This window comes from Diadema antillarum, unplaced genomic scaffold (assembly GCF_040938485.1).
Source record: "Diadema antillarum isolate AM-2024a unplaced genomic scaffold, OU_Dant_1.0 scf00000035, whole genome shotgun sequence".
Classification (NCBI taxonomy): domain Eukaryota; kingdom Metazoa; phylum Echinodermata; class Echinoidea; order Diadematoida; family Diadematidae; genus Diadema; species Diadema antillarum.
This window is the reverse complement of record NW_027270924.1, coordinates 609173-624145: the sequence shown is the minus strand read 5'-3', so window position 1 is coordinate 624145 and position 14973 is coordinate 609173. Positions and strand designations below refer to the sequence as shown.

At 39.8% G+C, this 14973-nt stretch overlaps 1 protein-coding gene across 2 annotated transcripts in view; it reads right to left on the bottom strand.

Moving 5' to 3' along the window:
• LOC139744107 (ras-specific guanine nucleotide-releasing factor RalGPS2-like) overlaps window positions 1–14973 on the bottom strand; it is a 104618-nt gene that overhangs the window by 57053 nt on the left and 32592 nt on the right. For both annotated transcript variants that reach the window (XM_071654566.1, XM_071654571.1), the window contains exon 3: window positions 13280–13451. In XM_071654566.1, the coding sequence (XP_071510667.1) occupies window positions 13280–13450 (171 nt within the window). In that variant the 5' untranslated portion in view covers window position 13451. The remainder of the gene's footprint in view (window positions 1–13279; window positions 13452–14973) is intronic.

Genomic DNA, 14973 nt, shown 5'->3' with positions numbered 1-14973 from the left:
TCGAGAGATCGCTATGATCGGAAGTACGAGTAGTTATACAATGTACTTGAATATTCCAATGCAATTTGTGTGTGAATAGTATTCCGTAGTGACAAAGCCCAATATTTTGGCAGTAAAAGTAACCACCAGCAGAGAACTGGCGTTTTCTGCTCGCCGTAAGCTGTTTGCAGGTGAGTATAGGTGACCCCCTCGTAAACAGCCATACAGTAACTGTTTGTGCACCACGTGTCTGTAGAGCACGCAGCGAATTCGGAGAAACAAAACAGAACGCAGTCACGTAGACGAAGTTGTGAACACCAACTTGACCAAGAAGGAAAACATGAAAAATCCCACGATGGCAAGGTGCCAGACTTGGGGGAAGGGTGGGGCGGTAGAATAGAGAGCATTCAACAAAGGAAACCGCGCGCACTGGTGCATTCCTGGAGGTTATAAGCAGTCTGGGGCCTGGGGGACCCGGGATGGACAGGTAAGGAAAGCAAATCGAAGACCGAGGGCGAAGACCAAGGATGTCAAACATTTAATACGATTCGTTATCACAGGCTATTTTTTCTTTTTCCTCTCATTTCTTATCTGTCTGATCTTTCATTTATCGGTAAAAAGAAAAAAAAAACATTAATTGATGTCAGGATTCAAATACTAGTAACTTGTTTTTTTGTGTGCCTTATTTTCTTTTCTACTGAATTATATCTTACCTCAATTATCACCACTGATCAGGGAAAAAACAACAGTAACTGTTCGTTTCTCACAGTTCACAATCCGAAGTTTTTTGTTTTTGTTTTGTTTTTTTAATAAAGAAAAAAAAATGAAAGAGAGAAAAAAAAGTTTCGGTTTTCCGAAGGTTCGCTTAACAAAATATGGAAAAAGAAGAAGAAAAGTTAAGTAATTTTGAAGGTTTGTTGATTCGAAAGCGAAACACAATGTGTAATTCTGAAGATTCCGCAATCCCGAAACTAATAGGCCATAAGTTTCGTACCACGCAGACCTATACATGAGAGTTCGTTCTAAGATTAACAAACTTTTTCTCAGATCTACAAACCCTGGGGATAATGCCACAGTAATATTCGTATTAACGAATCCTTATATTTTCTTTAACAAACATCTGGAGATTTTGCGTGTTTCAGATTCGAAATAACGGGGTCATCCTACGAGACCGACACCCACGACTCATACAGCCCACGAGTTCGACATTGAAAACAGGTCCATGAGTCATACAGGTCACGAGTCATAGAGCCCACGAGTTCGACGCTGGGCAAATGAAGTTCATGAGTTCGACACTCGGTAAAAACGGCTCACGAGTTCGACATAAATAAAAACAGTCCACGAGTTCGATGGATAAACAACACGGGATTTAATGTGTCGGTCTCGTTAGGCCTTTTTTGCTCACGTTAAATGGGTTATTCAAATACCGGTTTTGATTGATTGGCTAAACACAGTCACGTGATGGAGGCACATTGGTTATGTTCGCCCATGGGCAGAACATTTTTGTAATGCTCTCCCATGGGAAAACATTTTCACGTAAGAAATGACAAACGATACCAAACGATTGTACGATCATATTTTTCACGCAATCGATAGGATATAAATTTGCCTATTCCGTACAATGTGAAAATTAAAGCAGATGACCGATAATTGTAATGCGTACGAAAGTGTGATAATTTGACTAACCCATATAGGCCTAATCTAACAGATAATGACTTTCGTTGTCGGGAACATGTACCAAACATTCCACCATCAGGGTTTGAAACACTATTTCGGGAGGCTGTAAGTTCCTCGACTTCGTCTCGGGACTTATAACCTCCCTCAATAGCATTCCAAACCCTTCGGATGGAACATTCGGTATTTTCCCTCCCCGCCAGTGGACATCATCTATGTCGAACTCAGGGCTGTATGACTCGTGAGGTGTATGACTCCTGGACTGTATATTATGTAAATATGACTCGTGGGTGTCGGTATCGTGACGTACATGCACCCGAAATAACGAAACATCAGAATTTCCTTTCAACGGAATAATGTATACCGTGCCTGAAAAAAATCAACCATTCTAAACCAAAAGATACTATACTTATTTGTTACGATTATATCTCCACGTTTTCCATACCTCCTTGTAAGATATCACTCACTGCCATATGAATACTCCTCGATAAAAAGTAAACTATGTCGAACCATGTATGTTAACTTATCTTGCCTCAAGGATTTTGTCTTTTCTTGATTATCCCTAATAACCAGAAGGTTCGATAATAAAAAAGAAATAAATATATAAAAAAATGAGAGGAAGAAAGGATCGAAGGTTCGTTCATTTGATAACGAAAATTGATTCGGTATACTGCAAGTTCGTTTATCAGAAAAAGTTTCGTACGACGTGATTCATTCTCTGATCAACGAATCTTATTTCATTTCCAGAGAAACGAACCTTCGGAATAATGCCACAAGTGCAATGGGATAAACGAACCTTGTTGATTATTTTCGGATTGACAAACTTCTATATAGTCGGCAGAGGGAATCTGCGTGTATCGGATTTGCAATAACGAACCATCGGCATAACGAACCTCCTTCTTCTTCTTTTTTTTTTTTTTTTGTCGGAAATTGAACACCACGCCTAGAAATCATCGATAGTGTCGAATAAGAATGAAACTGATTTCTTATACCTCAAAGATTATTCTTTTCTGAACTTTCTCCCAATGCCCGAATAAAAAGGGTGGTTTTAGAGCGTGTTGCTCTGAAAGTGCTTTATTCCAAAGGTTCGTGAATCCGAAAATGATGAATGATATGGCCTATTAAATTCTCCGAAGGTTTGCCAATCCGAAATGAAGGTTCGATTTTGTGATGGTTCGTTAGTTCATATATAAAAGGGTACTGTTCGTTATTCCGAAGGTTCGTTAATCCGAACATTTTGTGGCGTTATTTCGAAGGTTCGGTAATCCAAAAATGAAATAGGGTTCGTTATTCAGAAGGTCCGTTGATCCGAAAATGAAATAGGGTCCGTAACGAACCTTCGGAATAACGAGCTTTTATTTCATTTTCGGATTAACGAACCTTCGGAATAACGAACCTTATTTCATTTTCGGATTAATGAACCTTCGGAAGAACGAACCTTCGGAATAACGAATTGTAACCATATGTATATGTTGAAAAAATGGTGTTATGTTGAGGTGCATGTAAACACATAATTACAAACACAAGAACACACGATTCACAAACTGGAATACAATCGTAATCTCTATTTGTGGAATTGATGAATTTTATATCTACTCCTGACATTATTGTGATGAAAGAAAAAATATCTGCTTCTTTGAATCTCTCTAAAAAAAATCGAGTGAAAATATTCACCCTTAAAGGAGTGAATACAAAAAAGAGTGAATTTCGAGTGAATTTTGAGTGAAAATGTTCATTTTCACTCGTTTTAGAGTGACCTCAGGGATCACTCCAAATTCTTCGAGTGATCCCTGAGGTCACTCCAAAATGAGTGAAAATGAACTTTGCATTCAAAATTCACTCCAATTTCACACTAAATTCACTCTTTTTGTATTCACTCCTTTAAGAGTGAATATTTTCACTCGATTTTTTTAGAGAGTACGTGTGTGCGGAGATGGGTTAAGATGATAGGTGAGTGGTCGAGTCGCGACTTGATAATGTTTTCATCAGCGTATACTCCATTACAAAAAGTTTTAAAAATGGAGATATCAAGGAATGAAAATTAAATGAAAACACACACGTATACAGAATCACGCACATACCCGTTTAAAGCTGACAGAAGGTTCGTTAATCCGAAACACACAAATTCCCTATAATACCTACAGAATCCGAAAATGAAAAAGGGTTCGTTATAATCCGAACATTTGTGGCGGTATTACGAAGGTTCGTTATTCCGAAGGTTCGTTAATCCGAAAATGAAATAGGGTTCGTTGTTCTGAATGTTCGTTTATCCGAAAATGAAATTGGGTCCGTAGCGAACATTTGGGATAACGAGCTTTGTTTCCTTTTCTGATTAACGAACCTTACTTCATTTTCGGATTAATGAACCTTCGGAATAACAAACCTTATCACTTTTTCGGATTATCGAACCTTCGGAATAACGAACCTTCGGACTAAAGAACCTTCGGAATAACGGACCTTCGGAATAACGAACTACAATCGGTAGGCGTAAATTCACACACGAATACACGATATACACCAAGAGACGAACTGGAATATAATCGTAATCTGAATATGTGGAATTGCTTTTATCATTGTTATTTTCATTTTTTCCTCTTCCTCTCCCTTCTTACGAAACTGTGATGATGAAGAAAAAAAAAATTCTGCTTCTTGTATATAGGTTACTTCATTATTCCACACTTGTGTGCGAAGGTAAGGTGAGGGGTACCGAGTGGTCAGGTGTCGGGGTCATCCAACGAGACAGTGGACATTGGAGTAGTGCATACAGATGAGGCTTATGAATATGTCTTACGGTATTTTTTGAAAAAGTGGACCTTCCAGACTTTTATTTTATATTTATTTATTTATTTACAGTATTTATTTTTTGGGGGTGGCGTATAATGTATACGCACCCTAACACCACCCCCGCTACGGGCCTGCTGATCCTGATCATCCTCTTTGAAATAATGGGCTGCGTGTTCCCCTTGTCATTTATCAGCCCCTTCTCATCATCATTTTATAACGATGACCCCCCCCCCCCCCCCCCCCCCCCCCCCCCGTCTTCGCCGCAGGTTATTCACTGCTGTATAAGTTTGTCTTAATTCGATTAAAGGAGTGGTATAATATATTGGGTGATTTTTTTTTTTTCATAGCAAGATACTCACAAGCAACCTTTATGAAATGTTGAAGAACATACAATTCTAAGAGGAATTGAACATTCATTTGAGCAAAATCTGTTTTGAAATGGCTGATATAAAAACAGTGTAAAACAAACGATCGTCAAAGTGGGTCTATAACTTTTCTTGAACTGCTTTATTCCACCTCCCTGATATCTCAGCCATTTAAAAACCAATTTTCATCACTAAACTTTGAATTCTTCATAGAATTATGTGTTCTCTATTATTTCATTAGAGATCTCATCTAAAAGAAAAAAAAAACATCTAGTCCCATCTCAAACAAAACTGTACCATCCCTTTATCGAACCTTTCCCTGTGGAATAATGAACTGTCGGAAAACTCCACAAAGAGTCCGGATAGAATTCCGCAAAATACTACGTGGTGGCCATATTTTACTCTTTCTTTACACACCGATCTGCAATTCCAAACGGTAAAAACAAATGCCAGTCCCTTCCAGTCAAAATGGGATGATGTTCGTTGTTCCGAAGGTTCGTAATTCAAAACAAATTTTCATCAAATACAACTTTGAATTCCTCACAGAATTATGTGCTCGTAAGCAGAAATTAGTAGGGACATACTCAGCAGCTCCAAAATTCGTATTTTGCCCTAAGAATAAAGATTCCTATGTTCAGCGTTCATTGATTGCTTTATGTTATATCAAGGACGCAATATCTGATGTTATACCAAGGACGCAATATCTGATCTCCAAATACTTCGGAAGGGGGGGGGGGGGTGCGGAAACTCCAACTGCCTTTCAGGAGAGGGGGATACTTTGATCTTCTCAAGCGAGCTTTTGTGAGAGCGAATGCAAAACTTTGTTGGGTATTTTTAATTATCGTTTACTATAAAACATAGACATGCATTGTTTTCAAGCTTTAACTTTAAACATCACCATTTCCGAAGTATATTATTCCAGTTTCTTTTCCCCTAACTATAATCTGAAAGTCTGCCACATGCATGATCGCTAAACGCCACGCTTTGCGTGGATGTGCCGAAGTACGAAACGATTACAGCTCGTTATTCCGAAGGTTCGTTATTCCGAAGGCTCTTTAGTCCGAAGATTCGTTATTCCGAAGGTTCGTTGCTCCGAATTTCATTTTTGGATTGACGAATCTTCGGAATAACGCCACAAATGTTTGGATTAACGAACCCTTTTTCATTTTCGGATTAACGAGCCTCTAAGTATAGGGAATTTGCGTGTTTCGGATTAACGAACCTTCGGAATAACGAACCTTCGGAATAACGAACAGCACCCGTACGAAACACATGGTTTCACTCAATTCAAAGGAATGAGGTTATTGCAAGTTCGATGGATCGAATGCCCCTCATGACTTAGTTGAAGAAATCAAGAAGTCTTTTACGAGCAAAGAAATAAAAATGAGAATGAAGAAAAGAAAAACCCCGAACGAAAGTTGCTAGCCAAAATATCTAAGTAAAATTTAGTGGAAATTTACAGTATATATATAATAATATATATATATATATTTTTTTTTTTCACAGGTGAAGTTCCTTCGAACTTTGAATAGGGATACGCAGTTTTGAGGGGCATGAAATTGTCATGATTTTGCTGTCTAATCGGGTACATGTAGCTCTCAATAAGCATGCGGCTGCATAACATTCTCGTAGTGAATTTGTCTCGGCATACGAGACCCTTCATACTAGTAATATTTCTGTAATTCCATTTTTGATTGAGTGATTAATCAATCCCTTTTATAGTTCAGTGAGCATTAAAATACTGGTATTCAAGCATATATAATCGACTGTTCGATGTTGTCTAGTATGGGCCAAAAGAAAAGCTATACACAATCATGATGTGTTGCTTAGAATCATGATCTTTGCCAATTACAAGCTGATCGTTGTTCGATCGATGTTTCCAGGCTATGTCATACGCTGTTTATTACCAGAAGTGCGCGCATTCTTTCGTCCAGCACCTGCTGGAGTCTGGCAACTGTTTTTGTGGAAATGCCCACAAGTGTGTGTTGTGTGTGTGTGTGTGTGGGGGGGGGGGGGGGGGTCAAGTTTCTTCTATCCGAAGAGACTGCATACGCACAATCAGCTCTTCGCTTTTATTTTACTGTCGTCAATGTTTTTTCCCCTTATTCTTTGCTGGTAATGGCATTCGTAATTTAACCGAAAATAAAAAAGGTCAAACGGTTGGTTATTCGGCAATTCCATCCAAGTTGTAAGTTAGTTTATCATAAAGAGCAATACATGTACATGTAATAGTATTTGACAATTACAACAGAGGAAGAAATGATCAAATTTGATCCTGAAATTGATCCTAATGGCGATGTAGAAGAGAGGGAAACGTGGCAGATGGAAGGATTTTTTTTTATCATTGAATTCTAAGAAAATTACAGATCACCAGTATATTTCATGTCGTCAAAACTATATCGTGTTTTTGTGTTTATGTCAGTGCGTGTATGTGGGCATACGTTTACTTGCGTGTTTTAATTCAACTCTCATCGTGTAATATCCCATAATTATAATTACAGCAATCTGCGCATCCCGAGAAAAAACTGAAAGATGTAGCATCTCCTTGCTCAAAGTCTTGTACTACGCCTCCCCCTCCACCACCCCACCCCTCGAAAACCAACCTAACATAACATAGTGTGTTTGAAAACACCGCTGTGCTTCTCAAAAAAAAAAAAATAGAGAAGAAAACAACTGTACATTTCGCGTCGTAACGTGTTGATTGCACGTCGGTCTCCCACCACTCAAAGAACATCTTACATGACACCGTGCGTGGGAGCTGAACATGAAAGTTGCGTTCTTCCCAGGCACGCACATGTTGAATGACAGCACGTGGTTATTGCGCACCTCTTCTTCTGCAATACTCAGTAGACTGTTCACAGATTCTCTTGCAGACTGACTTGATTACAGTAACTGTTGTTCTCAATCATTCAACTATAGTACTTTATAAAATGGGTTCAAGAATGTAGCCAATAGGAAGCGCTGAAATGAGACACACCTCCTTCCTTTACTTCAGTACAACTGCACTGCCTGTAATCCTATGGTAGATTGCCGATCGTCTGTGCGCGCGGCGGCTCCTTTGATGAATTGCATGCATACGCGTACGCGCTGTCAATCCTGTAAACAACTTCTAGTTCGGGCTGCCGGCCGGCCGGCCTGTCTTCCCTTGTGCATAACATACGTGGCGTACGTACGTATACTGTACTATACGTACACTTTGTACAGTACAGTAGACCAAGCGTTATGGGACCGGACGCGTACATGGAGTCACTTTGAAGAGCAAATCCAACGATTTAGCAGGTTAATTCTCACGCCGTTTTCAGAGTATGTTGTCTAGTAGGCCTATATGAGGAGTCTATATCAAGTCTTTAAGGTAAAGGGTGCATATTCTATGTAAAATAAGTAAGTTTTCATGCGGGTGTCCGGAAACCCAACCCCCCATTATACTTATACTGTATGTGCGGGACTTCCGCGAGTGCGACGTGCGTAAAAGTTTGGGACGAACATCTTCGGACGTCTTGACCCACAAAGGTACGTGAAAAACGCTGAAAAATGATGTTAGTTTTCGAATTTTCGACCCATTTTATAAAACAAATGATACACAGGATTATTTCGTGGCGTTAGTGTAGGCGTAGCTCACTCTCGGGTATTTACAATGTAGTGCAACATGCACTCGGCTTCGCCTCGTGCATGTTTCACAATTGTAAATACCCTCGAGTGCACTACGCCTACACTAACGCACTCTATCCTGTGCATCATTTGTATAATAGTGTACGCGTTTCTCTTCATATTGTTATTGTGCTGTTAATAGCCTGCAGCTGCAGGCCGGGAAAACAACAGCGTGTTTGAAATGGAATTGTTGGGAATATATCACAGGTTACTACTGATTTGAGAAGAATTTGCTTTCCTGTCTTTCAAAGTGGTATGTACAGGCAATCTCCCCTAAAAGCCCAACCAATTTAACGTAAAATCCAGCGGTTTTCTTGGGATTGCAACGGTATTTTAGCAGCAGCCTATACTCCTGTAATGATAGGGAGATCAGGAACGAAATTGCACATCGTTTAATACAACCTTGGGCGTCCTTACACACGGAATGAGTTGCCCGTCGAGGCGTGGTAAATATTCTGTAGGTGTATGTACCATTATAAGAACTAATTTCCGTAAAACAGTATCCCGACAGTGAAAAGAACTGCCGTGTCGGTAAAATAATGTCAATGTGACGATCAAGCTGTAATAACAATGTACAAAATACAATCTACAAACTACAAGAAAGACATGATATTACATTCGCTCATCAGAAGTGAAATTCATCCACCAAAATTTACGTCTAAAAAGGCGAGTCTAAGCAAGGTGTGTGACCGTGGCACATGCCGTATTCTATGTAAATAATCATAAGAGTTGTCAAAATGCAGCTTCACGATGTCCTTTTTGTGACTTGTGTTTTGTTTTGTCGGGTTTTTTTTTTTCTTAACAAAGGAGCTTCGATATTTGAAGCTCATTTTTCCCATTGGCATTTTAACATGTCAAACGTTGCACTCTCGCTATTCGATTGCCTGACAAAGAATATGAGTCACGTGTAGATATTTTTTTCAGTGATTTCGTTCATTTATATCAACACAAGACTCGCGAATTGTCATGTCACATTATATAGCTCATTTCACTGTCGTGAAATCAGGATTCAGGTACCGGTACTAACTAGCCTAGACCTACTTAATCATAATCACTTCATCCTTGGATGTAAATTAGGGCCTACACTTTATTTTTTGAGTGATCCCAATAGAATAGTGTCTCAGCTTGAAGGTTGCGCGACGATATTTTTCCACCTCATTTGTGATTAAACTGGCATCCATACGGCCACAAACGATTTCAAGCCGTGTAATTCTAGTCTTTAAAAATGGCCATACGCATCGTAGTAGTAGTACACCCAGCTTCTGGCTCTCGTTGGTTGCGTTGCTGCTCGAATTCTCACTTCTGTTGATTGGGATCACACGGCGTACGACCAAACCGGGCTCCCCCCACACACACACACGTACACACAAAGCATGAGACGTGACCAAAATGTGGCGGTAGAACGCGGAGGGACGCCAGTCGTCCTACCGCGGTAGGACGATCTCTCTCTTACAGAAAAAAATCACTAGCGCGCACATCATGTCAGATGCGCCTATATACGCGTAAAATCGTCCTCGAGCGTTCCATGCGTCCTCCTGCGGTAGAACGCTAGTGAGAATAAATATCCCTTCCCTTAGCTGGTTATCTATAGACAGAGACTCCAACCCAAAGCACCTTCTGACCTGGAGATTCTCCAGCCTGAATGCTAGCAAACGGGAGACTCCAAATTGATGTGTGCAAAGCGCGAAGTTCCTAGGGTTCTAGATGCTCTCTTAGGCTATCGAAGGCTTATTTTCTTCAACATACAATAGCAATAAGTAAGAAATCCTTTCCAACGGGAGACACAGAGCCAGGGCGGGAGAAATTAAATCTCAAGCGGGAGAACGGGAGACTGTGCAAAAATGGGTTTTCGGCGGGAGATCTCCCGTCGAAAACGGGAGAGTTGGAGTCTCTGTATAGATAAAAATCGAAGTTGTAATTTATATACAACAATACATGTTGTTGAACTTGAAATTAAAAAAAAGAAGTCATGCTACACATCACATTTTGTACTTGCATAGTACAGTTTGTATAATTCTTGTATGTGCATAGGGATGTGAAACTTTTCCTCATATGGTACCCTTGTGTACAATCACAATAGAAAAGGATATGCAACATATTCAAGTAACATGTTGTTTTTTAAATAGCACTTTGAATATCACAGCGAATATCTACATTGTAGATTAAAACCTATCTCAATCACCACTGCATCTCCTATAACCAAGAATGGTATAAACTGACTGAAACTCTCTGCAGAGCATGTAATTTTTCACAAAATATCCTGTCGGGTCACTTGACCTTACTGCTTACCACCATCCATCAACACTAGATCGGTAGGAAAGATATTCCGCCTTTCATCATTATACATAAAATGCAATTGGTACCTCATCTAATATGTGTCGTACCTGCATGGCCGCTGCACAGATACAATTGGAGTCTTCTGTTTTAACAAGGAAACCCATTTAGTACTCAACCGTGACTCAGCTCAGTGGCTGTGTATTGCACTGTGAGAAGCACCAAAAGTGATTTTGCATTCAAGAACATCTGACAAATGTTTGGAAACCAAGACGTGCCTGCTGGGAACGGCATACAGCGATGACAGCATGCTGACTAATCTATTAATCTCACAGAGCACCACATGTTATGGTTGGAGCCTGAAAGCAATACTTTGTAGCCGATGCCAAGGATGACAACAGCACCATGCACAGTATTGGAGGAGACCCCTGATTATGCATTATTCAATGCTCATTAACAACTTGAAATGACACCATAGAATGAGCCAACAATGGAAAGGGGGTGCACTAGTGGGATGGCTCAGGGTTTGTTTTGATTTGGTTTACAACAGGTGCACTCTGTTGGATATCAGCTCCATTACATAAAATCTGATCCCTCTGAAAATGTCTCTTGGCAAAAGTTATCAAAACACAAGAGACTGCCTTTGTAATCATCTGCCTTCTTACTCTAAGAAACACAAGTTGCTGTTCAGCATTGTTGCATAAAATGCCTCAGGAGAAAATTCATTATGGAAATTCACACATTCTATGCAGAAGTCCTAGAAAGCTCGGTTCTTTTTATATCCTAACAACTTTTGAAATTAGTTTTTGCTTTTACTTTTTTATTTGTTCCTTGGTGCTTAAATGCACCATGGCTATTAAGAGACTGTGGGCAGATTCTACAAACAATACATTGTACAAGTATAGTAAACAAACAGCAGTCCAGAAACCGTCCATCCCGCTGTGGAATCAGCTCTAGATATGTTTCAGTTACTAGCTAGTCACGTACCTGTAATTCCATGTACCTTCAACAGGCATTTGAGCAAATTCAATAGACTTTATTACACCAGCTTGTTATGTCCTGTGGTAGTACTCTGTCACACAGATGAAACTTGTGGTTACTTCATATCAGTTTTGCCCCCCCCCCCTTCAAAAAAAAACAAAAACAAAGTTTTTTTCATTGCAAAACTTCATATCATTAAAGCATCTGCCCTGTCTGATTACAACTTAGGCCAATGCTTTGAATGTGTCCAATTATAACAGAGATGGTCAATAAAGATATCATCATGCGCATGATCATCAGTGCTTTCCACCGACGATGAAATCTGATAAAATGTATCAAATGTCTTTTAAAACTAATTTCTGATGTACATTGATATAAAGTGAACACATCTACACCAAAAGAATGACAAACTAGTACTACAGCATGTGCCTCAAGGTAAACAATTAAAAGCTCTGATAAAGCCAATAGAGAAAGTGTGCATCAATTATGCTGGACAGATATTGTCAGCATGATGATTTGAACAATTCAAATTCTGCAGTGTATGCTCTGAAAGCAAAGTGAAGAAGTGGGGCAGATTTGCACTCTGTTTTAAAACACAAAGGTCATCATTGACATCACAGTCTGCTGCTAAAATCACAGTCAACAACAACATAATAAAAGTCTGCAAAACAAGTACAAGTGGTACAGATCAATTTCGTTTCTTTCAAATTTGACCGTGGCACGGGACATAGCCCACTAAGTCTATATTCCTTTTAAAAATTTGATCCTGTATCATCGTGACACGAGGCGGGTATGTGTACATCCCTACGTCACAACTCTGTCTCACACGTACTATAATTCTGAGAAAGTGGTGTGATGTTGCCTTTCTCTGTGACATTTGACACCACATTTTCTCTGCTAATGTAAAACAGTAAATATCAACTTACTTTTAAAATTCCACAAACCAAGGACAACCACGTATACCATATGTTGCGGTCACACACGGTTCATTACGATCAAGAGTACAGTACATTGCTCGCAGGATGAAGGATTAAGTAACTATATTACTGCACAGAGATAAGGGTAGGAGTTTGAATCAAGCTCCTTTCAGCAGAATGACCAATAGTTGATGTGGCAAGCAGCAATGCATCATGTATCACATATCAGCGTAGTAAATGAAATCCAATCCCATGATAAGGGTTGCTCTCTCTCTCAGATAAGCCAATAAAGAGCCACAATACCAGTGAATAATGGAGAACACATGATCGATAGAAAGAACACTCCAAAATGATCAATTGTCTTGCTTGAGGGCCTACAAAATCATAAAAGTTGCTTCCCATATTGCTTCATGAATATGGCTCATTGCAGGTTTCACCATGACTGCAAAAAGTGTTAATAATCAGAGGCATCAAAGTCTATCTTCCTAAGATGTTAATATATCTCTCGGTGGCAGCTCTCCCAGAATGAAATTGCATTTCTCTCTCCCCATCATCTCGCAACATTCTAATCTCTTTCTCTTTCTTCCCTCTCACCCCCCCCCCCCCCCCCAAAAAAAAGAAAAAGTCCCAAATACTGTCATCCTATGTGTCACTCACCCCTGCATGTGACTCCGAATGACTTGACTGCCGGCTGGAGGTGCCCTTGGCATTTGAGTTGGGGCTGGTCGTCGCGTCCTTGGGGCCATCACTCTTGCTCTTGCTACCACCGTTGGGCAAGTCCTCATTGGACATCGAGAGCTGCCGCAGTGGCTTGTGGGTCAAACTCATCCTGTGCACAAGGAGGAATAGAAAAGAAAAAGGGGACAAATTACAACTTTAGACCAGAGTCACGGGAAGAGGCACATTGTGTGTCATATGGAGGATGCATACAGAACATCATCTTTGGAGGGGGGGGGGGGGGAGGGGGGGAGAGATTGGACACTCACATCAGATTTCAAAGAATGCAACAGGATACTGACCACCTACTCTCGATGCAGCTCTGTATGTGCTTGCAGGCATAGCGGGAGTCAGTGTGCAATACAATTACACAGATTAAGTGGTGGGTCGTGAAGGTTGAATTTGTAGCCTTCAAAGAGAGGTCATGAGTGTATCATATGCTACTAAAATGCACAGTGACTATACTGGACTGCAAGTCAGCACGTACAACCTGTATGAGACCCTGAGTTTGAAGAGACATGGTTTCAAAGAAAGACCAATGGATGTGGCATGCTAGTTTATGGCAAGATGTTAAGTGTTTACTGTAAGAATTAAAATTAATAAACAACAAATTAAAAGAAAAAAACTTTCAATATTAATCAATCATTTTTAAAGAACTAATCAGTACAACAACAAAAAAATGACAAAATGCAAGCAATCTCCATGGGAAAACTTAAACATTGTCCCCATGCCCTTGGTGACTAATATGTACAATGTATACAGGTATCCTTTCTAATCACCTTCATCAACTGCAATGTAGCCAGCCCACTCGGGTATAACAATATGCATCAGTGCAATAACAAGGCCATGGTGACACAATAGGGACTGGAGATACACAATGTAGGTAATTCCCTCTATCTGTTGACAGTTAGTTTGCAGATATTCATACCAATCAGCAAAGATAGCATTCCCGTGAATGTGACAAATTGTGAATGAGGCAGAGGAAGGGTATAACAAGACATTTTGTGAAACCTGATACGATTGTGATACAGTCTTTATTTTTCATCATGTTCAAAAACTAGACTACATGTATCTCTCACTTTAATACAATTATTCAAAATATTCATTCATGCAATTTAAGAAAAGTATGCTGTAACATAATCAAAATGGTACACTTCCTGTACAGTATGGTACAATGTACAGTGCACAGTCTACTTTACATTCACAAAGTGTAAATAAAAACACTTCCTCATTCATACGTACTGTATGTACACTCAATGAGAAATGTAAGAAAGACCAATGATTCGTTCTGATAATAGGCCTCATCAACAGATTACGCTACACGGGGAAACAGGTCTACAAACTGTACTGGGGTCCTGATGTAATACATGTTTCAACGACAAGACAAAAATGCCAATGATGTGGCCAAATGGATGCATGGGGTACATCTAAAGATGGACAAGGTTAATCGTGTGCGCAGGCGAGACTGCTTTAGCACAAATTCAAGAGTGATTAAACGCCTGGCTTCACTGCGAATGCATCTGATTGCATATGCTCTCAACCGAACTCATGGCAGAAAGATCATTGCACCGACACTGCATAGAGACACTGGCGAGCGGTACAATGTAATTTCTTTTCTCCTCTGTTTGAAAAGA